The sequence below is a fragment of the Kockiozyma suomiensis genome, assembly GCF_038497685.1.
Source record: "Kockiozyma suomiensis strain NRRL Y-17356 unplaced genomic scaffold V2V93scaffold_13, whole genome shotgun sequence".
In the NCBI taxonomy this organism is placed as follows: domain Eukaryota; kingdom Fungi; phylum Ascomycota; class Lipomycetes; order Lipomycetales; family Lipomycetaceae; genus Kockiozyma; species Kockiozyma suomiensis.
Genome location: NW_027117676.1, coordinates 384649 through 408717, shown reverse-complemented (window position 1 = coordinate 408717; position 24069 = coordinate 384649). Strand labels below are relative to the sequence as shown.

General features: G+C 44.3%; 12 protein-coding genes and 1 non-coding gene across 13 annotated transcripts; 6 read left to right on the top strand and 7 right to left on the bottom strand.

The window, feature by feature from the left end:
• Positions 1-67: 67 nt before the first annotated feature.
• Positions 68-4509, bottom strand: V2V93DRAFT_374359 (uncharacterized protein). Its single transcript, XM_066911224.1, has 3 exons — positions 4132-4509; positions 805-4069; positions 68-739 (listed from the first exon to the last, which is right to left on the bottom strand). The coding sequence occupies exons 1-3, from the start codon at positions 4489-4491 to the stop codon at positions 129-131; spliced, it is 4236 nt and encodes a 1411-aa protein (XP_066764089.1). The 5' UTR covers positions 4492-4509; the 3' UTR covers positions 68-128.
• Positions 4510-4642: 133 nt separating this feature from the next.
• V2V93DRAFT_407035 (ubiquitin carboxyl-terminal hydrolase-domain-containing protein) lies at positions 4643-7800 on the top strand. Its single transcript, XM_066912680.1, has 2 exons — positions 4643-4811; positions 4876-7800. The coding sequence occupies exons 1-2, from the start codon at positions 4773-4775 to the stop codon at positions 7339-7341; spliced, it is 2505 nt and encodes an 834-aa protein (XP_066764088.1). The 5' UTR covers positions 4643-4772; the 3' UTR covers positions 7342-7800.
• Positions 7801-7816: 16 nt separating this feature from the next.
• On the bottom strand, positions 7817-7915 carry V2V93DRAFT_t60. Its single transcript has one exon. It is a non-coding gene; the product is annotated as a tRNA-Ser (tRNA).
• A 311-nt stretch (positions 7916-8226) lies between these two features.
• Positions 8227-9704, top strand: V2V93DRAFT_374355 (uncharacterized protein). The gene is made up of 3 exons (XM_066911223.1): positions 8227-8512; positions 8606-8954; positions 9019-9704. Exons 2-3 carry the CDS (start codon positions 8648-8650, stop codon positions 9531-9533), a joined length of 822 nt encoding a protein of 273 aa, XP_066764087.1. The 5' UTR covers positions 8227-8512; positions 8606-8647; the 3' UTR covers positions 9534-9704.
• On the bottom strand, positions 9583-11230 carry V2V93DRAFT_374354 (uncharacterized protein). Its single transcript, XM_066911222.1, has 2 exons — positions 11138-11230; positions 9583-10702 (listed from the first exon to the last, which is right to left on the bottom strand). Exons 1-2 carry the CDS (start codon positions 11168-11170, stop codon positions 9809-9811), a joined length of 927 nt encoding a protein of 308 aa, XP_066764086.1. The 5' UTR covers positions 11171-11230; the 3' UTR covers positions 9583-9808.
• Positions 11231-11325: 95 nt separating this feature from the next.
• On the top strand, positions 11326-11979 carry V2V93DRAFT_374352 (centromere protein X). Its single transcript, XM_066911221.1, has one exon. It carries the CDS (start codon positions 11386-11388, stop codon positions 11671-11673), a length of 288 nt encoding a protein of 95 aa, XP_066764085.1. The 5' UTR covers positions 11326-11385; the 3' UTR covers positions 11674-11979.
• On the bottom strand, positions 11715-13676 carry V2V93DRAFT_374351 (uncharacterized protein). The gene has a single exon (XM_066911220.1). It carries the CDS (start codon positions 13637-13639, stop codon positions 11804-11806), a length of 1836 nt encoding a protein of 611 aa, XP_066764084.1. The 5' UTR covers positions 13640-13676; the 3' UTR covers positions 11715-11803.
• Positions 13663-15458, top strand: V2V93DRAFT_374350 (uncharacterized protein). The gene has a single exon (XM_066911219.1). The coding sequence runs from the start codon at positions 13850-13852 to the stop codon at positions 15371-15373; it is 1524 nt and encodes a 507-aa protein (XP_066764083.1). The 5' UTR covers positions 13663-13849; the 3' UTR covers positions 15374-15458.
• On the bottom strand, positions 15397-16415 carry V2V93DRAFT_407030 (bucentaur or craniofacial development-domain-containing protein). Its single transcript, XM_066912679.1, has 2 exons — positions 16024-16415; positions 15397-15971 (listed from the first exon to the last, which is right to left on the bottom strand). Exons 1-2 carry the CDS (start codon positions 16323-16325, stop codon positions 15458-15460), a joined length of 816 nt encoding a protein of 271 aa, XP_066764082.1. The 5' UTR covers positions 16326-16415; the 3' UTR covers positions 15397-15457.
• On the top strand, positions 16416-17620 carry V2V93DRAFT_338767 (SNO glutamine amidotransferase family-domain-containing protein). The gene is made up of 4 exons (XM_066907767.1): positions 16416-16718; positions 16805-16877; positions 16935-16992; positions 17053-17620. Exons 1-4 carry the CDS (start codon positions 16532-16534, stop codon positions 17506-17508), a joined length of 774 nt encoding a protein of 257 aa, XP_066764081.1. The 5' UTR covers positions 16416-16531; the 3' UTR covers positions 17509-17620.
• Positions 17621-17721: 101 nt separating this feature from the next.
• On the top strand, positions 17722-19277 carry V2V93DRAFT_73935 (uncharacterized protein). The gene has a single exon (XM_066912778.1). It carries the CDS (start codon positions 17893-17895, stop codon positions 19129-19131), a length of 1239 nt encoding a protein of 412 aa, XP_066764080.1. The 5' UTR covers positions 17722-17892; the 3' UTR covers positions 19132-19277.
• Positions 19278-20020: 743 nt separating this feature from the next.
• On the bottom strand, positions 20021-22498 carry V2V93DRAFT_374344 (transcriptional repressor TCF25-domain-containing protein). The gene is made up of 2 exons (XM_066911218.1): positions 21514-22498; positions 20021-21457 (listed from the first exon to the last, which is right to left on the bottom strand). Exons 1-2 carry the CDS (start codon positions 22379-22381, stop codon positions 20073-20075), a joined length of 2253 nt encoding a protein of 750 aa, XP_066764079.1. The 5' UTR covers positions 22382-22498; the 3' UTR covers positions 20021-20072.
• Positions 22499-22876: 378 nt separating this feature from the next.
• Positions 22877-23805, bottom strand: V2V93DRAFT_374340 (mitochondrial ATP synthase g subunit-domain-containing protein). The gene is made up of 2 exons (XM_066911217.1): positions 23524-23805; positions 22877-23448 (listed from the first exon to the last, which is right to left on the bottom strand). Exons 1-2 carry the CDS (start codon positions 23666-23668, stop codon positions 23162-23164), a joined length of 432 nt encoding a protein of 143 aa, XP_066764078.1. The 5' UTR covers positions 23669-23805; the 3' UTR covers positions 22877-23161.
• Positions 23806-24069: the final 264 nt, after the last annotated feature.

Here is a 24069-nt window from a genome sequence, read left to right as displayed (position 1 = left end):
CAACTCCAGTAAGATGCCGCCTACGGACACATCACCTTATAATTGAAATTACAAAGTCACCGGCTAGTTTTTTTAAACAAAAGATATTTGTATTTTATAGCCAATAATTAATTACATATTATATGTTTTTAGGCACCTCCTCGACCACCAACATTTGCAAGTGCTTTTTTAACTCCCTCCGGAACCGAAATCTCAGGTAAACTCAATGCTCCCTTCTGATCCGGTGTGTCCAAAAATCCAATATCTATCAAGTATGCCAGATAAATTCCCATTATTTTTTCATCGACACCTGCACCTGCCGACTTGTCTTCACCCGTCCAATTCTCTCCGTCAAATTTCAGGGCCTCGACAGCATATCTATCGTCTAATTCCGGAGCCTTGGTAGAGTTCGGTAAATTATCAAGCACGAAATGAAGTAAAGGATATAACGCGTTGTCGCGTGACTCCTCCACAACATACCGTTCAAGCGCAATACGCCACGGGATATAGTCCACTTTTTTGGTATTGTAGCCATACGCTGACAACGATCCAAGGAACTCGTTAAACCGAAGGCGAGGATGACCCGTAACTTGCAAAACGCGCAGCTCAGGAAGACCAGCGGCATGAAAAGCACCTGCTACGATAACACGGGCGACGTGATCGACTGGTGCCATATTCACCGTGTTGTAAATATCAGGCGACAGGCCAAGCTGGGTACATCCCTTGACCATACGCACAATGAAGTCATCAGTGTTTGTAACTATTGAAAAAATATGGTTAGAAAAGATACATAGTCGCACCGAAAAGAAAAAAAAGTAAACTTACTTCCTCTAGTTGACTCTCCTGTAACATATCCGGGGCGGATAATGCAACCTCGTAATCCGCGGCGACCAGCTTCTCGGATAATATATTCGGCAGCCCATTTACTTTGACCGTATCCGTTACCAAGTCCAGACTTTGATCCCATCAAATCGTCCTCTTCCAAAATTCCGTCTCCGCCCTTAGAAACAATGGCATCTGATAACCGCACATAGTGCTCAGAATCAATGGAAGAAGTCGAAGACACAAATGCAAAAGATTTGGGTTTTCCCTCTGCAGCTAATCTCATCGCGTATACGGCTCCGAGAACATTCGGTCCCCGCAAGATGGAGTAAGGGTAGACCCAGTGAACTTGCGCTCCGTTGTGAATAATGACATCCACTTCTTCGGTAAGCGTTTTCCAAGTGCTTGGATCAATACCCAAATTCCCTTTTTCAAGAGTTCCAGTTACTACAGAAATGCGAGACTCAAAAGAATCATCCCATACACCATAGGCAATCGCACTGCTCTTAAATCTTTGAAATCCGGCTTCGGGACTAGCAGCACGAACATGAACAATCAATCTAATATTGCCTTTGCTATGCGCAACAAGTAAATCACGAGCAATGTATGATCCTAAAAACCCAGTAGCTCCGGTCAACAATACCGTGATAGCTTTTCCAGGAATGATCGGTTCGTTAAGCGATGGATATTTGGCTGGAAGCAGGTTTTTAGCAATTTCCTTAGCATCTGCAAAGTACTCTGAATCATCTGTAGCATGACCGTTGACAGGTTCGGCCGTAGACTCAGCTTCGGGGACAGCAAGATCTTTGCCGCGGATCCGTTCAATCTCGTTTGCCAGTTCGCCAATAGTAGGGTGGCTATAGATGAATCCAAGCGGCAGGTCAACAACGAATTTTTTTCTAACCTCAAATATCATCCGGGTTGCAAGAATAGAATGGCCACCGATATCGAAGAAAGAGTCAGACGCTGAAAGAGATGCCGGTTGCTGTGGAAGAACATCAAACCAAACATCTCTGATAGCAGCCTCTGTAGGCGAGAACGTCGTCACCTCTTTAGCTTCTGTTCCTTGGTGAGAACGCTTGGCTACAGCTGCAAGCTGAACTGTGTCGGGGAAAGGCAAGGCAGGCTTGTCAACTTTTCCATTAGGATTCAACGGCATACGGCCCAGGGGAACAATGACAGCAGGAACAGCATATGAAGGTAATTTGGTTCTAAGATAGTCACGAATATCACGAATAAGTCTTCTATACTTTACCAAACCCTTGACAATGGGATCAGCTTCCTCATCTAGACTTTCGTTACCAGAAAGCATGTCGTTTATCGCATCAGTACTGTGGGGCACAATATACGAAACCAGTGTTGGCTCTTCGTCCTTATCACGCTTGACCAGAGTAACATTTTCACGAACCATAGGATGCTGCGACAGATGCGTATCAATCTCACCAAGTTCAATACGGAAACCACGGATCTTAACCTGGTCATCTGCACGTCCACTACACTCAACATTCCCATCAGGAGTGTAGCGACCCAAATCGCCAGTTCTGTAGAGACGATCGCGAGGGCCAAGCCAGTACTCGCTCCAAGGCTCATCCTGCACGGTATTCTTCCAGTGGCCCTCAGGAATAAACCACGACTTCACAAACTTTTCTGCTGTCAACTCAGGAAGGCGAAGATAGCCTTCAGCTAGTCCACCGGCGCGGACATAAATTTCTCCGACTTCGCCAACTCCGCAAGTTTGCTGTCTATCATGCCGATTGACAACAAGCAACTGGACATCGAGCATTCCCTTTCCAGCAACGATGACATCTTTCTGTGACTGCAAAAATGTGGGATCCTTAGCAATAGATGCGACTTCAAAGAAAGACACTGCGCGCTGAGTTTCAGTGGTACCGTACATATTTACAATGAATACATTGCGAGCAAGGGCTTGTAAACGCAGACAGTCACGTTTAGTGAGAATATCTCCCACAAAGAAGGCATGATGAAGTGAAGGAATTGCCGCTGTCGCTTGAGCAGATAAAAGCTGACCCATAGCGGGAGTAAGATGAGTTACTGTTGCACCATTATCAGACATCCATTCAGCAAGGCGACCAGGAGTACCAATATCATCTGCTGTAGGAACAAGAAGGTGTGCTCCTAAGAAAAGGGGGGTGAAAATGTCACGCTGAATAGGATCATGTGCAATTCCGCTTAACATCGTAAACTTATCCTTCGCCGAAAGACCAAAAGTCTTAGACATCCAAGGAAAGTAGTAAGTTAACGAAAAGTGACGTCCACGAACACCCTTTGGAATTCCCTCACTTCCCGAAGTGAATGACAAAGTAGGAGTACTATCAGGTCCAACCACAACACCAGTTGGCTTCGCTTTTAGAGAAACCTGGTCGGCAAGAACATCCTTGCCATTCACCAGACCACCCAAAAGGGAACCATCATCTTGAATTTCCAATGAAGGCACATCGGCAAGCAAATTTAGCTCAGTCTCTATATAATTGCGCACAGATTGCGCAAGCGTTCCAGCCTTATGCAGCACGATTAAACCCTTAGGCTGAGCGACAGTAAGATATATGTTCTGTCGGGCCGCCGGATATGCGGGATCTATTACAGAAAATGTTGCACCAGCCTTCAAAACACCCATTACAGATACAACGAGATCGACTCCTCGAAATGCATATACAGTGACGACGTCACCCAAAGAGATACCCTTGGAAATAAGGTGGTGCGCAAGAATATTAGAAGCTTCATCGATTTGCTGATACGTGAAGGAACGGTCCTTGGTAGTTAAATCAAAAGGATTCTTAGTCTCCAATACACAGAGACGATCAGGGTGCGCTTTAGCATTGGCCGAGAAAATGTCGTGAATAGCACCACGGAAATCCCCCCAGTTTAGATTACTGGTAGGATCTGGTAGAATAGAGCGCTGCTTTTCAGTGATAATCGAAATGTTTCCAATCGCAGTCGATGGGCTAGCAGAACCAAGAACAATAATCTTGGACAGTTGCTCGGCAATGTAAGCCACGCGATCGTTTCTGAAGAGAAGAGAGTTGTAGTGGAAATGGAGATTCGTCTTGGGGGCAGTCTCATCAACAAAGATAGTCATATCAGTGACAAGACCCTCAATGGGTGCAAGAAGATGTCGGCGATTTGCATTATCTGATCTCAAAAAGGATAAGCGAAAGAGAACTGGTGCTTCAGCTGATTTGGATTTCTCTTGAATGTAAGAAATCAAATCCGAAAAAGGAACCGAATGTTGCGCGCCCTCAAGCTCAAGCTGCACACTCAAGTAGTTAGCAGATTGGCAACTATACATGCAAGTCCGAGATGATAAAATACCTTGTGAACTGTCTTCAACAGCTCAATAAAAGGCAATTGGCCAGTTACCGCCGAACGCACGACGAGAGGCTCATTCTTGTTGCTGTTGGCTCCAATAACAATATCTTCGTCACCAGTCAAACGAAATACAAGCACAATGTAAGCCGTAAGAGCGATAGTGTATGTAGAGAACGACTCCGTAAAGTCTCCGTCGACAATAGCAAGTCGCTGCACGGCTTTACGAACTTCGTCAGAGAGCTCGAGAACGTGCTTCGATTCGACTACGGTAATTGGAGCAGGACGCACGAAATCCGTCGGAAGAGCGGCCAACGTCGGATTGCGCAGAGCATGAGCCCAGAACTCGAGGCGTGAGTCTTCCATGACTGCAATATTCTTTCTTGTTCAATAAAGAAGAAGTATGAGTCGGGCAAACTTTTCGGAAAAGAAAATTTATACATCACGTGACTGAAGAGAGCCTGCGCGGCTAGTGAGACAATGTAACCCTGCTCTTAGTACAATTGATTGCCTGACCCACTTCGCCATTGCCAGTCTGTCAGAGGGGGGGGAATTTTTTTGTTTTTGAGCTCTATATTGGTTACAATTGATTTCAATTTGGCTGATATTGCTCATTGTCTATCCATCTGAGACTGTAGCTGTGCTTAATGTTCAGGCTAAAGCGAGATCGTAATCGCGAAGCGAAAGTATGCACTCGAATCAGTGGTATCTTGTTAGATCTCAGCTGACTCTATTTCTTTTATAATCTAGCAATCCGCTGTTGGACTGGATTACTATGCTCTCAATGGTATTTCCATCAGATCTCTGGACCTCTATGAATCTGCAGCCAAAGTTGTAAAGGGCCTGACAAAGTTAGGAATAATAGCTACAACTGAGCAGGCGAAGCTCGTATTGCGCTCTCAATACGCCTCTGGAAACGTCGAAAAGGCTATCGAACTCTTTAGGTTCTATGAGGATGCTAGCTCTGGCGTGGTTCTAGACGTTCAAGATGTGCTGTCAACGTCTGTGTCAACTTCCTCTGATGTTACTGCGAGCATCGCGGTTTCTCCGTCGCGCTCCCGGTCACCAGTACCTAGTGCCGAGATATCTCCTATTACCTCGATTTCCGGTTCTCCCGTAGCAACTTCAAGTTTGAGCTCAAATACTTTGACTCTTGTACCAAGCGATCTGCGGCTGCCACAGTCAGTGTCTCGTGTCTCGCTTGACTCTGTTGGAAAGGCTCCTCTTATGCCAATGAAAGGCGCCGATAATTTGAACAATGTCACATGCTACATGGACTCTCTTTTATTTGCTATGTATGCTCGATTGGATGTGTTTGAGCCCATATTATACAAGCTGCAGGACAATGCGCAGGTCCGCAATCTTTCTACACTTATCCGTTTGTGGGTCAATCTACTTCGCTCGGGAAAGCTAATCACTACGGATATTACAGCCCAACTACGAAGTGCAATTGCAGACTGTGGGTGGGCAGAAGCAGGCTTTGATCAACAGCAAGACGCTTCTGAGCTGTTTGTGTTTATTACTGAAAAGCTCTCAATGCCCCTGCTAACGTTGAAGATGGATATTGCTCACGGCGGTAAAGAAGTTGCGGATGACGACCACAAATTTATCAACGAACGAGTTCTGCATGTGCCAATTGGTGGCTTGCCAAATGATCCGCCACTACGGTTGGAGGAATGTTTGGAGGACTACTTTGCAAACTCAGTACTTGTCAGACGAGAGATTGAAAGACGAAGATCATTATCTGTCAGTAGTATTGGAAAACAATCAGCGATAGGCATTGAGTATGCCGAATTTCCTGATGGAAGGCTCCGCAGATCTGGCACAATAGACGCACGTCCTGAGGTGCTTGCAAGGGCTCGCATAGGCTCAGTAGAAGCTTCGAGCCCTGTTAGTCCGACTCCTTCTCGTTATCGTGATCTGGTCCCAGACTTTAGAGGATTCTCTCTTGGAGATGAAAGTGCAGTGTCCTTGACGTCGACTTCGTCACAGCCTATCATATCCGAGAATGAAATATCATCCGAAAATGTTCAACGAGATCCCGCAGGATCTGCCCACTCTTTGCCTTCGCCCCGTCCAGCGTCAATCTCGTCGCAGAGTGCATGGTCTTCTCATTTCTCTAACCGTCGCCGCTCTACTCTTCGAACCATTAATAACGAAATTTCCCTTCCTGCCTGGACATTTTTGCAATTGCTGCCATTTTACACCGACTCTGCTCCGCATAGTACTTCGGCTAGTCATTTTGGCCAAAAGCGACCTGTTCTTCCTATCTGTCTCAAAAGATACTCTTGGACTTCGTCCGGAAAAGCAATTCGCAACAATCGAAAAATCTTGATTCCGGAAGTTATTGAATTTCCTCATTTTGTTGCTGATGACGTCAAAGCCGATAACGAGCAGGGTGATGCTTTATATGGAAACTTTAGATTGGTTCTGGAAGCGGCAGTATGCCACCGAGGTAATTCACTGGAGTCTGGACATTATGTTTCGATTGTGAGAGACTCGATATTTCGTCGCCGTCAGAAACAAATGCAGCAGCAGAATTTAGATACAGCATCGACGGACGACGGCAGTTCATCTATTGGTGATGCTCTATCCGGAGATAACTGGCTGATGTTTGACGATTTGGCGACCCCGAAAATAAAGTCCACCACGTTTTATGATGCGATAGCGAACGAAGTACCATATTTACTATTTTATCGAATGGTGCACATCGATGAGCCTATTGAAATTGATTATTCTTCTCTCAGTGGGAAGCTTGAACCAGTTATATCGTCAACCCATTCCGTCCCCGCAGATCTTAGTTCTAGTGATGAGGGTACTCAAGCAACTGATAATGACGCTGAATCTAGCGAATTAGATGAATCTAGTAGTACCCCAACTTTTGGTTCTTCCAGAGCCGAGATATCTGGTGATCGTGGGCGCAAAGAAGATGATTCAGTGTTCAGCCATCAGGATCTGCAGCCTAAGCATAAGAAGGCAGGATCCGTGATGATTGGTGAGCTGAAGCACAAGGGTTGGTCTAAACGAGACCGAGAGAAGAATATGGGTCGCAAACAGAGCGTTGTGAGTATGCCCGGAGGCTCGACAGTAGATCCTGCTGCTACTGATGCCGCACATCATCGGCACAGATACCGGGGTCGGCTGCACAGAAGGAAAGGGGTGCATGTTTCTGAGGAGGATAGTTTTGATGAAGAAGATAGATGTATCATTTCTTGAGGCGATTTTCTATCATGGCATTGCAGCAGGCTATAGTGTGAGGCATTTGCTGCAGAGCAATACTATTTTAAGTTTGTTTTTTTTCCGTGCTGGAGGCAGAAGTCGATGAAAACCATTTCTTCTGCATATTTGAACGCAGGAGTATTTGGGATAGCTTGGGGGTCTTTTCGATTTTTGATAGCATTTGCGCTTGGAGTTTGGTTTCAAATCATATTTTAGAGAATTTCCATTCGCGAGAGTATTTTTGACATTACTTTGAGTTTGTTTGTTTTTAACATATAATGAGATGGGTCGGAACTTATTTCGAGGTTAGGAAATCAATGTACCAACTGTACACTTGTAGCAGAAGATCCCTACTAATTTCGGTTTGATAAGAGTCATTTCAACTTTATTACAGAGCTATCAAAGACGCTACTTTATTGAACTAAAATAAACAGATAAAAACTAGTAATGAAAAGCAAAAAAAATAAAAAATCGTCACAGACAAGATTCGAACTTGCGCGGGCAGAACCCAACGCCTCGCAACTATTTAGGAAATAGCAGGGCGTCGCCTTAACCACTCGGCCACTGGGACAAAACCTTGCTAAATTTCCATCACGGGTCACTATAAGCGTAAACCTATTTTTAGGGCTGGGGTTGCTTGGCGATAAATATACTTGTTTTTGCAGGGAGAACTACTTTTATTAATGTGCATATATGTAGGTGGATGCTGATAGAAAAAGGCTCAAAATAACTACCCATTAAAATGATAAGTCTAACAAAGATATCAAAGTTATTGTAATCTTTCTGATTTATTGTATATCAAGAAAATAAGTAACGTATATCTTGAAGAAAGTTCAGGCCATTTTGAGGCGCGTACGCAATTAGTGTAAGTTGCCGATGAGACGCGCCCGCGTCTGATTGCTGCCGCACAGGCGACTTGTCTCCTTGCACCTTTGAACTCCATAGCTCTCTCAATTCTCACAGCTCGACTATCGCATTTGGTGAAGGGCGCCTGTACTCTTTCTGGTTAAGGTACTGGTGCTGACAAAGTCCCTGTTTTCCATTACTTTGTTTTTACTGTATATTACCTTTGTGTGCATTGCGTGCACGGTAGCGAGCTTTGCGGACATTGAAGGGATATTTATTGATTATATCCGGCCTCTCTTCTATTATAAAAAATTTCTATCGAGTAAGTGAGTACTGAACTTGTTGCAGACGATATAATTGTTGCAAAATGATTGTCATTTTTTTTTTAGTATTACTGTTATTAACCAGCTGGTAGCATTCTCGCAATTATAGCATTTAGCTCGACTGCAAGGACAAGATGCGAAGTGCTAATCAATTGCAAGGGCTGCAAGACCGCGTGTTATCGCTTCCCTATCTCACAATAGTAGTTTCCACTCTAATGATCAGTTTGTTTTTCATTTCCAGCATAGGACTCTCGAGTCTGACTATGTTTTTTGCTCTAAATCCTTCGGCTGTGCTGCATGGTGGAATACATAGACTGTTGACGTATCCATATGTTCATCAGAACTTTCTGCATTTATTTTTCAATGTTTTTGCACTGGTTCCTGTGTTGTCGTCGTTTGAGGAGGAAACTGGTACAATTGGTACTGCTGGATGTCTTGCTTGTAAGCATTACCTTTGATCGCATTTTAAAAATATACTGTATATATTAATGAGTTTATCATGCAGTGTTCAGCGTTGTGCCTGGAATTGCTTATACCATTCTCAGTCTGATCTTCTCTGGGCTACCTGCAACTCTTGGAGCATCCGGTTGGGTTTTCAGCTTGATGGCCTATTTTTCCCTGAAAGACTACGCAATCCGTCAGTCTATTTACATTAGTCCGCGATTCCAGATTCCTACCTGGTCCACACCCGTCATCACTTTATTTGTTCTTTCCATGTTACTTCCTGGTGCTTCCTTTTTGGGTCACTTGTTTGGTTTGCTCTGCGGATACGGGTATGGTTTGGGATACCTTGACCGGGCCAAGGTTCCCCAGCACTTGATTCTTAAAGCAGAGACGACTCTTTCGCAAAATAATTTGACAAAGGTGCTTCCTAGATTTATTTCGGATGACAGTGCATCAAAGCATAGAGTTGTTTTTGATGGATCAATGGACGCTGGTGTTCCATCGGGAAGCACGAGCCCTGTTTTGGGTGCTTCGGCCTCTCCGTTCGCTGGACAGGGACGCCCATTGGGAAACTAAATGATTTTGCGCAGTGAAGGATGACTGCGTAGAGATGGTATGAAATTAATCAATATACGAAGTAGTGTTTCCTTTTAAAAATCTCTCAAGTAGATCTATATAATCAATAACACGACTGTACATACCAGACCAGAGTAAAGCCGGTATTACAAAAATATAGCTCAGTTAAACACCCACAATAATATTACATCGAAAATAATAGTTTTAAAATCGAAAAAGAAAATATAACACAAAATTCCTAGTGTACACAAAATAATAGTCGTCAACAGGCATACTTAAGCTTCAGATCCAACGGCCTCGCTAGCTCGCTTCTTGTTGCGCTTTTTCTTCTCCTTCGGTGTCGGCTGCGAGACAGCAACAGGAGATGCCGCAGGAGCAGCCTGAACAGGTTCAGGAACAGGTTGCGAAGAGGCAACGTCGGCTGCCTCTTTCTTACTCTTTTTCTTGCGCTTGGAAGGCGATAAGGCGGGTGCCTCAGCGGGCTCCTGAGGGACGGGTACCGGGACAGGCGAAGGCAGTACTGGAGAAGAAGGAACAGGCACTGCCGCTGGCTTGACCTTTGGTGTGGGTTTCGGGCGCGGCACGGCAGCGTCCGCAGACTTGGGGAGAGGCAAGCCATTGGCAATAGCGTGCTCTTTATCAGCATTATACTGAGCTTTCAAAGTATCGTATTTCTTGATCTGATCAGCATATATTGTCTTCCACGGCTCTTTCTCCTCCTCGCTCATATGTTTCCAGCGTTCGGCGACTTCGCGTATGATGTCGGTATTGGTCGCCTCGATTCCCTTGCTCGTAAACTCATCACGAATCAACTTCCGGGCTTCGTTAGCAAAGGCAAAATAGACAGTTTGCGGGCGACGAGGTGCGTTGGGATCTTTCTTGCGACGCTTGCGACGCTCGGCTTTTCCGTCCTCGCCGTCTTCGGCGTCTTCGTTGTCGCCGTCTTCAGCGGACGGCTCCGAGTCACCTTTTTTGGCTCGCTTCTTGGTGGGCTCGGCGGTGGTCTGCACCGCAGAACTAGCAGTGGCTGGAGCAAAGATTGTAGAGACAGAAGAGGGAAGACCAAAAACAGGCGGTTCCCCGGATATGTTTGCGACTTGATAAAACTCAATACAAGCGCGGGACGCATCCTGAGCCGCGATAGAGAGTTGCGTCAGAGACGACACAAGCTAGAAAAAAAAAATTAGCATTTTGGTAATAAGCAATATTCAGCTATTCTTTATTTGCGATATGCAAATTATAAAAAAAAAATGGGGACTGGTCGGTTGTGGTTGGCTTGTTTGCAGTGTTGTGTACTGTGATGCCGTCGTTCTAGTGGAACACCACTAACTGGGTCTAGAATTCTGTGCTTGCTATCGCGCCACAATGGAAAGCTGCGGTAACATCATAATTCACGAGTGTCTACTAACAGACTGATGAGAATGTGAATGATATGTAATGTATAACGACTGAAGCAAAAGAGACTGGATATGAGCTTTGTAGGAGCTGAGATGTAGTGATGGCACAGACGCGCAGGTAGCGAGGCAGGGCAAAGCAAAGCAAGTGGCCGACCAGTCCCTGCAACACCTAAAGAGAGCAGACAACCGACAGAAATACAAACGTACAGCATCTTTCTTGGCCTTGAGTTCTACAGACATGGCTGCGGTTGATTGTTGTGTTTGTTGTGGGAAGGGATAAGACCGGATTTAGTGAGCAGGAATAAACAGTGGTGGCGAGCGCGTGTTTAGTGAGTGCCGGTAACTTTATCTCGCTCGCTGTAGACAGCCTTAATGTAAACAACCTTCTCAAGCCGCGTACTCCACGCGTTCCCCTTCTCACATCAGCCCCGCTCTATTAGCAATTCGCAATACTAATGAGCGACTCCGAATCAGTCTCTTCAGACTCCGACTCAGTCCAGGTGTCTTTTCCTCCAAAGCTTGTCGCTCGTCTCTTCGCAGAGCACTTCACACACGCAGAATCCAGAGTCTCTGCCGCCGCAGTCGAAACAGCAGCAGAGTACCTTCGCATCTTCACTCGCGAAGCAGTGTGGAGGACAGAAGGAGCACTCAGGGAGGAATCAAATGTATCTGGCTCTAGAACTAGAGTTTTAGAAGCTGTCGATCTAGAGAAAGTTGCGGGAACTTTAGTGCTGGATTTTTAACTATCAGCTTTCGCCTTTGGAGTTACGTCAAGTTCATATATGTACAAAATGATGTATTATATACAAATGAAAAATTACTGAGAAATACTCTTCTATGCTAAACAACATGCCACACCTGTTCGACTCGTGTCTAACCTTTTTGATGCTGACCCCGCTTGGCGCCTTGCTCTTGAATTGCCTGCATGTAATCCATGTCAATCTTACCGCCAAAATTCATAAATCGCTGCATACACACATGAAGCGACGAATTCTTGAGCGGCATCTCATCGCAAGCTTGCATGTATTCAATCACTCGTTCGACGTCGCTGAGAAATTCAGGCAGCGCATAGCTAGCTCTGATAAGTATGGAACACGAGCGTAATGTTGGTCGATCAAATGTTGATTGATCTTCTAAAAACTCATAAAATAAATCAAAAGCAAGTCGTGTTTCGCTCTCAACGATAAGGCGTTGCATCAGGCCATCGAGTAACTTCACGTTCCGCCTCATCTTGTACATTGGTAATATTTTTCGGTAAAGAGTAAGAGCGTGCTGGATCGATCCTTGACGAATATGCCCTTCGAGCAAAACCACCAACGTTTTCCTCATAAGTTTGACTGTCTTTGACTTTTGTACAGACTCCACAAATATATCGACTAGATACATATCATTCGAAACATCTATCAAGCCAACGACCACGGTGTGGCATATGTGACTAGTCATCTCAATCTTGTTTTCTCGCATCTCATCCAGAATTGAACGCAACGCTTCATTACCGCGCTTCTTAGCCTCTTCACTTAATGACCGCTTCTTTGAAATCATATAGAAAAGCGGTTTATTGTTTTCGTCAACGGGTACAATGTCGAGTGCCAGATCGTGAAATGTGGCATATAATAGAATCGAATACGTGGTCGAGTCCTTGGCCACGCCATGCTCCTCCATCAAAAGTAAAATATTCCGGGCAGATTCGAAATCATTCTTGTCACGAATGTAGTGCGCGAGCATCATATTAAACATTTCAGCGTTGCGCGCAATGTTTGGATTTTTCAGGCTCATATCGAAAAACTGACGCGCCTTTTCGGGACGATTTAATTTCAGATTCCATTTGATAAAAATGTCATACAACACCTGTGAAGGTCGCAATGTAGTTGTTCCATCATTCTCATTCACCTTGAGCTTGCCATTGTGAATTTTGCGCAGCAGCCCTTCGGCAAGATTACTCTTATGGAGACGAAAGTACGCGTCTATAAGGATCCAGTATGAAGTTGCGCTGACCTTTTGACGTGAAAGCATACCTTGAAATGTGTCGTTAATAACTGCCAACTCTCGGGCTCTTGGTGTCTTTGAAGATTTGAGCGAGGAATCTGCATCGAGCTCTGCTGGTGTCATTGAGCTGTTTGAATTCTGTTTGGTCATGGTCTGTGAACGAACAATTGCGACAAAATATGCGTTCCATAGAGCTATCGGTGGATTCTGTAGCATTTTCATGGCACGCATATCATTCCAAACCTTGATAGCTGCATCGGGAGCATCCAGCATCACAAACCGTCGAATAAAGGCAAAGCCAATTGCTGCGGGGTCTACTGCCCAGACGTTGCCGCTCTCCTTCCTCGGGGGATTTGCTTCATACATTTTTGTAACGTGGTATATATCGCTCGTAACAATTTGCAGCATAGTGCGGAAAGCAGGATTGTCTTGGTGGCCTGTAGTTATTTCAGCTAGCAGGGTCTGAGGGTCTGTTGCGGCTTGTGTCCACTGGCGCAGCGACGGTTTGCTCCTGTTTTGGTGCTTCTGACTTTGATTTTGAGACTCCGCAAGACTCGGATTCTGATCAAAGAGCATGTCGAAGTCGGCAGTGGGCGAGCCGATAAAATGCTCGTCGACGTCGACGGGCGACATAGAGACCTCGGTCGCTGATGACTTGTATCTCACTAAGGTCCGTGAGGCCGGCGGTCGTAATACAGCTCTCAAGAGCGCCCTGCGAAGCATGGTTGGCAGTCCGGCTAGGCTTACTACTAGTATTCTCTGCCAATCTCGAGAACCATATTCGCTCGAGTAATCAATTTTCCATATCACGTGACTATTCCTCCCAAGAGAAAACAAGCTAATGTATACTAGCCGAGGACCAGTAAGATTTATCGAGATAGTATTACTACGGCCAGCAGACGTATTGTCAGCTCAGAAACCGCTTAGTTTGACATGAATGCGGACGGCGGTGAGGACTGTTTTGTCCTCGTTGTTGGCAGCGGTCCGTCTGCTCTCACGTTATCTTATCTTCTCAGCGGCCATGAGCCCGTCTACAATGGCGTACACAGTGACCCGCTGGTGCATAGCCTGCTTCAAAAGACGCCATCGCTCTACGACGCCATATTGCACAATATCTCTCTACACCGCCACATTCTGCGTACACAAACTGGGGTTGCGGCTCCCGTGAATACGCTCTTAGACTCGCTTGCTGCACCCGGAATCCACTTTGATCCGGCTGGGAATAAGTCTCTGATCAGATATCGGCATCGGCCTGCGGTACCTCATCTCGTTGTCGACTCTTCTTTTCAACCGGGAGGACAGTGGACAGCAAAAGATTTTCCGTCGCAGACCCTGTCTTATGCACAAATGTTGTCGCTGCCTGGATACTCTTTTGCGGATTTTATGCTTGAGACATACGGCCTACCATTTGATGCTTATACCCGACCACCAAGAGAAGACGTCGCAGCCTACTATGCTCTTTATCCGTCCAAGGTTGGCATCTCGGGTTCAATCAAAGGCAACAGTACTGTCCTGTCTTTGCGACGTCGAGATGCATCATCTTTCACAGCTATAATCCAGAATAATGATACCGGGCATCTTTCTATTGTCGCTCCTCGCATTGTTGTATTGGCCTCTGGAGTTTTTACCCATCAACTACCACCTGATCCGATTCTGATTAAAGCAATGTCTTGCCAAAGGGTCAGCAAAAGCACAAACGAGGACGGCCCTGTACTAGTCATTGGTTCTGGTTTTAGCGCGGCCGATGCGGTTCTATCCGTACCAAAACACCAAAAAATCATTCATATTTACAAGTGGGACCCTCTCTCTCGCCCTTCTCCTTTAAGGGCCTGTAATCGGGAGACATATCCGGAATATGCTAGTTTATATAGGCACATGCGGCGTTCGGCGTCTGTAACGACTGCTTCCTCACGGAGTAGCTGCGTTACGTTTGACCCGGCTGGATTATGCGGTCGCTACGAAGGTCTGCCGAACAGTGTCGTTGTTGATACGCCTTCCGTCGACACAATTCGAATTCAGTCATCTCTAGGTGGAATTGTTGAGCGCAAGGTATCGCAGCTTCAGACCTATATTGGCAGAATTGGTGTCATTTCATATCTATCTTTAAGTCTGCGAGACGAAATCGGAATTGGCGCAGATCAGATTTGGGCTTCGAAGCACTCATTTCGGATTCGTATACTTGAACGGCTTGATCGTTGGGTAACATTAAGAAAGCACAAGAAAGGCTGGCGGCTTGAAGAAGCATTATACGATCTAGATACGCCTATCAAAGACGATGATAGCTGTGAAGTCATTTCAGATTACTCAGCGACACATGGCTTGGAACTTGCGGATGGAGTATTTGCTATTGGCAGTTTGGTGGGCGATTCGTTGGTTAGGTATGCATTAGGGGGATGTGTCACTGTTGCAGGAAATATTTTTGAACGGTATCAGACAGTGATTAGTCAAAGAGAATAGGTTTTTTTCATTATACGTGGCGTTCGGTGTTTTATTCTTGCGTGAAATTTTCTATCTAAGTAATATATTATTATTGAACATGCACTAGTTTTTCTTTGCTGCTTTTTGTCCCTCCTTCAAATCGGCATACCGCTTCTCGTCGACTCGGGCAAGAAAGTCTTGCTTGTGTAGATAGCCGCCTTGGTTGTGCCTCCGTAAATCATCGGTGATTCCCTCATTGTCAACAAATCCCTGCCAGTCCATTTTAGATTTCTCAAGAGTGTTGAGTTTCTTTGGCTTTCCTCCGGTGGCCATTGCATCTAAAGCTGAGGCTCTCTTTCGCTTCGGTGGACCGCCGCGCTTTGGCTTCTGAACCTCAGTTGGCGTTGCAGACTTCTTTTCCAGCTCAATGGCTTGTTTTCGTAGATATTCTTGTCCTTCGGCAGAATTTTTGGGTACCTGTCGTTCGCGAGTAGTTACATCTTTGGCAAATTCAAATGTTTCGGTGATTGTAATCATTTCGTTATCCGTAGTCGCAGCCGTTGTTGGAGAGGCCCGCATTTGCGCCCATAATGCCTCTGTATCTATTGTCGCTTTCCCTTTTTTTATCGCTTTTTTCCTGTTTATTAAGTTAGCTGGTTCCTTGAATCGGCTTTGTATATATAACGTACGCGGCATCTTCTGCATTCCTCTGTGACCGAGTTAGAATTCGAATACCGTCGTCGTCGTCGTCGTCCGCATCTTCTTTACTTCGCTGTTTTGATTTGTCTTTGCGTTTTTTTTGTGCTTTAGATGCAACACCTTCGTCTCCCTCTTCCACTAATGCCCCGTATTCTTCATCATCTGAGGATGACAGCTTCTCTGCATCAGCGGCAGCATCAGAATCGAAATCTTCGTCTTCGGATTCGCGGTATTCTTCTTCTCCGTCCTGTTCAATTTGCTCTTCAAGTTGTTCTTTCTCCTTGTTTGCCATTGCTCTGCTTTTTCGTCTGTTTAACAGATTTTCTTTGTAGAATAGACTGGGTGAGGAGATAACAGTTGTCAATAAATCTGATTCCAGTATATCCTGTTAAGGTTAACGCAGCTCATCGCAACAAGCTTTGATGACTCCCAACTTTCCCCATATTAGAACAAAAAAATTAGAGACTTTTTCTGCCACCTAACTTTCTCAACTACAGCATGACGAAGAAAATGGTAACAATAGGAGTATTGGCTCTACAAGGTGCCTTTATAGAGCATATAAATCATTTGCAAAAAGCTGCAAAATCAGCTAAATCAGGATCGCTAGTCGCTGGAGTTCAAATTAAAGCCGTACAGGTTCGTACGGTCGAGCAACTGAAATCTGTTGATGCGCTTATATTACCTGGTACGCATTAATAGTTGTATCTTTTCATAGTTATATTAAACTGACTGCTGACTGTTGACTTCTTTTCTTTTTATTTTCGTGCAAAGGTGGGGAAAGTACATCAATTAGTTTAATCGCTGAAAGAACCGGACTTCTTGTTCCATTGCAAGAATTTGTTAGGTATTACTTGCTTTGTCTTTTCTTGCGGTTAATCGTATTATTCTAACTGGTTTTCAGAATTAAACGAAAGCCTGTATGGGGTACATGTGCAGGATTGATTCTTCTTTCTGATCAGGTACGTTTCACCTCATCGTTTGTGCTCTCGCCGAAACTTTTATTGATTTAGCTGCTGCAGGCTTCGAAGGCGACAAAAGGGGGCCAGAAATTAGTAGGTGGTTTACATGTTCGATGTCAAAGGAATCATTTTGGTCGGCAAACTGAGAGTTTTTCCTGCGATCTTGCCCTACCATTCATCGACCCCAACGACCCCGACGACCGCTTTTCGGCAATGTTTATTCGTGCACCAATTATTGACCGACTGCTGGATTCAGATACTACTGATAACTTTGAAGCATTGAGCCTTTCAGACGAAAATGTCGTGTATGCACCAAAACTTGAGGCCGATTCAGATGACAGGACACTAGTTGAGGTCATTTGCCGATTACCTAAGACCTTAGGATCTGAAGCAGACGATATCGTCGCAGTTAGACAAGGCCAAATATTTGGCACTAGCTTTCATCCCGAGTTGACATCTGATGTGAGATTACATTTATGGTGGATGGAGGAGTGCGTTTTGCCGTATCTAGAATAATTGGCCTGTGGAATCGTATAGTCGCGTATATTTCTCACTCTCTACGCTTTAACATATTGATAATTGTTTTAATAACTGTTCACAGAGTAAAATAATCTTTTAAAATTTTTCAGATTAATCGAATTTTCATGATTTACGCGTAAGTTCCTAAATTGGAATTGTTATAAAAAGTACGAGCCCCATATAACAGTAATTGACGACAAATGGGACCTCTTCTAAACAGATCATTTCAGTCGTTTATAAGTTATAGAAAGCAGGGGCATTCAATTCCAGTATCCTGCAGCCGAGAAGAATCTGCTATCAGCAAAACTACTGCATTTTCTTTGTTAAGGTTCTGACAGTTTCCTTTGCCAGAGATCAGGTGCGTGGATCTGGATATCAAACATGACTTTACTGGCATTTTCGGCGTTTTCGTTTCTGCGACCAGCTTTGACACAGCCGTTAAGCAGACTACTGCCTATTCAGAATATGTGCAAAACCTCATTCTCGACATTGAATAGACCTTTTGTGAATTGTCAACTGAATCGTCGAATCAACTTCAAAACTGGCATGAAACTACGTCCACTCCAGATTAGACGCGAGTTTGCCTATTACGGCAAGGAAAGCCCTGATGACAAGCTAATGCATCTCAGGACAACTCCCGAAGTTGCACAGGCAACTACTGATGCAACCATTGAAATTTCCCAGGCAAAACCGAAAATTTTCAGAAGTTTATGGCGAATATTCCGAGTCTGGTTCTATACGGCAAGTATGGGATTTGCAACGATCCTGATCGTTTCATACAACTCTCCAATAGAAGACTATATTTCTGCTCTGAGAGTATGTGCCTTTGGGACACCAGTATTCTGGACCCGAAGTAATCTTGAAATTCTTCCCGAATTGTCTTCTCGACTGCAGGATAAACTCACACGGGTAACCCAATTATTGGATTCTAATCCTACTATGTTTGAGACTTTGGTGTTTTCTAGCATAAGTAAAATGTTCGCTGCCTTCCCTACTGCTCGCCATCCCAACACGTCTTCTGAAGAGCTCTCAGCCGAGTTAGCAGCTAAAATTATGGCTGAACGCGTTCTGTTTATTCTCAACAGTTATACGCTGAAAATACTGATTCTCAGTTCTTTATTTATGGCCGCAAAGCGAATTGGTCCTACGCCAATCAAAAAGTTTTTTGTCAGAATTGGATATTTTCGCGCCGATTTATTCGCTCTCAATAATGGCCGATTTAGCAAATATGTGCCTCGTATATCACTCCTGACTAGCGCTTTCTCACATCGAACCACTCGACACTTTGAGATTTCATTACTCTTTTTTACGCTTTTTGCTGGAATGGTTGAGGTCACTTCAAACTCATGGAATGTCTGCTATCTAACTTTGCAAGGCATAATCTTTGCCAATGTTTTTTCTTTGAGTATCAATATCTTACTGAGGCGACCACTGGCCGCAATGTGTGGACTTACTGGAGCTACTTGCTCGATGATTGGGTTTTTGGCGGCGTATTCTGGAGTTCAAGAGTCGTTGAAATATGCGTATAGATTTGCTACAGGTTCTCTTGCTTCCGTTTCTGAATTGTACGTATTTTCTTTACTTTTTTTCTTTTTTCTTCAGAAAAACCAACTGTTCTAATCAGCGCGTATAGATCAAAGAAACAGCAGACAGAAGCTTACGTTAAGGAACTAGCACAAGTTCAGAGCGTAATTAGCCAGATACCTCCAGAGCTACTCGGTGCTGCTAACTCCAATTATTGCATAAAATTTCGCTTGCCTGAATGGGACTCTTTCAAAATTCTATTCATTCTTAACAGACCTTCTCAGCTATCAGAAGAAACTGTGCTGACAAGTTCACTACACTGGGTGTTGGAATCATTATATATAAGACTACGTATTGCTTCCTCTGCACCAGAAGATCGAGAGCTCAGGATGAAGATACTTAGGGAATATAATGAAGACAATGGTGTGCTTATCAACCAGCCCAAGGATATAGGAGAAGCGCTGCGTAAAGCCAACGCTATTCCTACTCGCACGCCAGTCACAGATACGATAATAGCCGAAGAACCTGAGTCGATTCCCGAAATTGACGGAATTAGATTAGATTCTACCGACATCCAAACGGATGAAAAAAAGCAAGCCTCGCCAAAGAATCTTACTTTGCAATTCAGGGTGCACGCTCTTCAGGCAAGTTTGATGACTGCCTGTATAGCGTCTCTTGCGGTCGGTATGGGCTTGGGATCTATATTATTTACCTCGACGACGGCTGCACTTGTTTCTTCTGCGTTTGCGATAGATTCTGCAGCGGTACTAGGTGGTTTGATGGCTGGATACTCGAATGGAAAGAAGCTGAGAGAGAAGCTTGACAACTCACCCGATATTGTCACAGTGATAACTCCAGAGATGCAGTCTAAGCTCTCTAAGCAAGTGGCCGAATCTCGAGACAATGATTAAGAGACTGATTGAAAAAGGCCATCTTATGTTGCCTGTAGTGATTTGACAGGCAATTTTGTATATTTTGGAAAATATTTTGTATATAATAATTACTACAATGCAAATCTTCTTATTATACTAATAATATTATGCTCCTATAGATTCGGTATCAGTGGTATCACTATAATCCTCCATAGCATCTGCAAACGCTTCTTCTCCATAGTCCGATTCTCTACTGTGATCTTCATTTGGCGACCCATCGGTTCTTAATATCCCTGCAAATCTCTGAAACAGAGACCCCAGATACGACTGTCCACGCTCTTGCCTTATTTCAGCTTCTTCTTCATTCTCAGCCTGCACCAGTTCTTCACCGGTTAATTCCCGCACAGTAGGTGCTCTCTGCTCTTCAGCGGCTCTCTCAGTGCGCGCCCTCTCGACCGCCTCATTAGCCAACGCCCAAGCGATTTCTTCCTCCTCGGGATCGAATTCCGCGTCATCGTCATCGTTCGCTTCGCCGCCATCGCGACGACGTCTACGCCATTGTAAAAGACTGTTCCATAGGCCGTCTAGAGTTCCTTGATGGTCAGCATCGCCGATTTGTCCGCCGTCTTCACCGGGAATGGCGGACGCGGAACCTGTGGTTCTAAGTGCCTGAAATGGATTGCTGGCATATGGAGATATGCTATCAAGTGGTGGAAGCATGTCGTCAGACCATATTTCTTCGCCAGAGATTAAATTTCTAGGCAGAATTTCAAGTACAGGTTTGATGTCGACCAGTAAAACGTGCCGAGTAAGGTCTCTGCTTATATCCTTTTGAGAATCGAGGATGTAAGCTGGTGGAACTGGTGGTTGAGTTTTGATACCATCGATTGTCTGCTCGAGTAGTTTCTTGGTCGCAGAAGAGGACCAAAGAGGAAGAGCACGAGAGATGTATAACTGCGTCATGATCTCCTGAAATGTCGACGGTGGTCCGTTGAATTTCATCAGTTGTGGCGGAACATCTAAGCCGAGTGCGAATGCGAGAGCCGAGAGTGTCCACGGAAAATTATTGCCGGCCTTCGCGAGAGCATTCTGCGCTGCTTGGTGATCGCTGCTGTGAAAGTATGCTAGAGCTAGTGAAAACCAGATATTAGGATAGTCTTTAATGCGATTTTCAAACAGATGCGAAGTGCCAAGGTCAATAAGGAACTGCTCAGCACCAGCATGAATCGCATAAATATCAATCATGAGTAACACGCAATACGGATCTTCTTCGGCAGAGACTTCGAGCAGTAGTTTAAGGAATTCAAATGCTGTTCCCCAAGTGCCTTTGCGTTCCAAGATGCGAACATGTCGGTATATTGATAGATAAAAGCCACGATTTTCGTAATATTTGAATGGGAGACGAACGCGGCCTGATGAGATGTTGAAAAGAGAATGGAAGGCGGTATTGTATGCAAATAATGCGCGCTCAATGGTCTCTGCTGCTTTTGTGGCTTCACCGTGATGAGAGAGGAGCTCCGCTACCTGTAGTAAAGTCGAGACGTGGAACACTGCATTTGTGTTAAAAATTGTGCAAAGTCAACAAAGAAAAAAAAAATCAGCATACAATTTCGCTGGAGTAAATCGACTAATAATTCTGGATCACCTATCTGCAGACACGTATAAAACTGTCTCTGAACACGCATGTAATCTCTTGAATGCGTAAACTTGAAACTTGTGATATCACCATGAACGCCAACGACCTCCATCGAAATGCCGAAAGTGAGCGGAAGCCAATTATCGCCTGGCTGGACAAGCACGTATTTTCTACTCAATGCCTTTCTACCAGCATTTCGGCGATGAGCACCTGCCTGACGTCGAGCTTCATGAGCCTCTTCTTGTAATACACGACGGCCAAACACTTTACGCATTTCGCGACCAGGATCGAGGTTTCGGGTATTGACTGACAGCAATCGAGCATCAGCCTGAGCTGCCGCTAATGATGAGTCGCCAAAGGAGATTTGCTTTGAGGATGTAGATTCGAGAGTTTTAGCTTTCAGGTTAAGTTCTGCTAGAGCTCTGTCAATTTCATCCATGCCTGACTGATCTGGCTGGACTTGCTTAGCTTCTGTGGAAAACTGTTTCTTTTTCTTTGATTTTTTCTTTGACTTCTTTCTCTTTTGTGATATTGGAACAGGTCTCTGCTCCCGCTCTTCTTCTTCTTTTTTTCCTCGTTCTTGCTCATCTTCTTGCTCATCTTCTTGTTCATCTTCATCTTGACCCAGTAAAGCAAACAAACTGGCTTTAGGCCGCATTTCCACTACCTCAGTATCGTCTTCTTCATTTTCCTCGTCGTCTTCAGCTGTAAGTGCGGAAAAAGGAGACATATTCTTTTCAAATCGTGGAGAAGGAGATTCTATCGAAGATTCAGTCGGAGAAGACAATTGAGCTTCCTGTTGCATACGCAGAGCGCGTCTGACTGCTCGTGAGCTCATTGTAAAACGGGTTGCAATTCTTGCTGGCTGAGTTAGACAAAATCAGGCTAGTGAACTGAATCACTGTTGTTATATTAGGAAGCACTTTAGCAACTTTTATCCAAAAAAAAAAAAAAAGAGTACAAAGATCTGAGGAAAGAAGATAATGAGTAAGAATTTCTAGTAAGTGAGCACCAGCCACGTGCGGCGATTGTGGCTAAGTGTGGCATAGAATAGCTGCCCATTCTGAGAATCGTTTATGTTTCTGATATTAATAAAAAGTAGTATGCTTGATGCTGTTGCTATTAAAGAGATGAAAGAGTATGAGATTTAGAGTGAACATAGCTCATTCAGTGAATAGTTTCATGAACGGAGGTGCTTGGAAGTAGTTAGTAGGTAAGTTGTACTCTGTATCATTACGTTTTGATTATATGATATGATTTAAATACTGTGTATAGAGTCCATAATTTTTTGTAGATTTTTTGTAAATATTGAGAAATAATATTACAATTGATCACTGCAGTTGTCGGTGTGCTGTCTGAGATACGGCCTATATAAACTGGGCTGCCGCGATACAGATACATCACTTGATGCATCTATTGATACAGTAGATGATAAAGCGATGGGAGCATACCAACTATTCACAAACAGAAATACAGAGTGCAGAGAATAGAGAATAGCAAATTTTTACTCATATACTGTTAAAGGAGGAAACATGTGAAGAAAGTGTATTCATCGGTACAAACGATCACAACATCTCTATTAGACAAACAATTGAGCAATCAAAAGATACAATTAAATCTAGTAACCAACCAATTTTCTTCTGCCGACGATCTCTCCAAGCGAAAAGAATCCCAAGATCTGTATTCCATAAGCCGAGTATGCAAGAATCGACTTTCCGTTAAGGGACTTGACAAATGCGATGAGCTCCTCTGGAGCCTTGGCCTTGAGAAGAAGCGACTGGTAGAGAGAAATATATGTCGACTTAAAGGTCTCGATTGATGGAGGCGACATGGCTTCCTTGAGGTATGCCTGCTTTGCAACTTCGGCGACGACCTTTGACCAGTAGAGGGTGTTGTCGAAGGTGGCTATATGAATAGAAATAAAGTTAGGATATATATATATATATAATCCTATACATATTTAAAGACTGATTGACTTACTCTTTGCAAGAGTAACAGCGCCATTAGCTCTGGCCACGATGGTGGAGAGGGTCGAGTTTTGGCGGACTTGCTGGCGCAGAAGAGCTCTGCTGGCGGCACCACCGTACAAAGTCCGCAGCGGCGAGGAAAACGACTGTCTCTGCATTTTTTATTGTTTGAAAAAAATGTGAATTTACTCGATGTTAAACAAAAAGAAGAGAAGATGTGCAAGAAAGAGAAGAAGGAGAACAGAAAGAGAAAGGAAGGAAAGAACCGGGGCAGGTTTTTGCTCGGTCTGCGGCAGCGAACTGGCAGGTTTTGCGAGTTTTCACACCGATATCGTAGCAGTTTAATTATATATTATATTCTTCTTTAAAAAACAGGCAATTATATATGATGCATTATTTTTAACTTACTATAATAGCGAAACTTGATCAGTAGAGACGCAGTTCGTTGTGTTTTAGGCTCCTGGTCTCAAACCAGTTTGAAAATACTGGCTGTTACAGCTCTCTGATTGGCTCATCATGTAGTTTGGTTACAAATATAGGTTCAGGTAGGGTAAGTCCG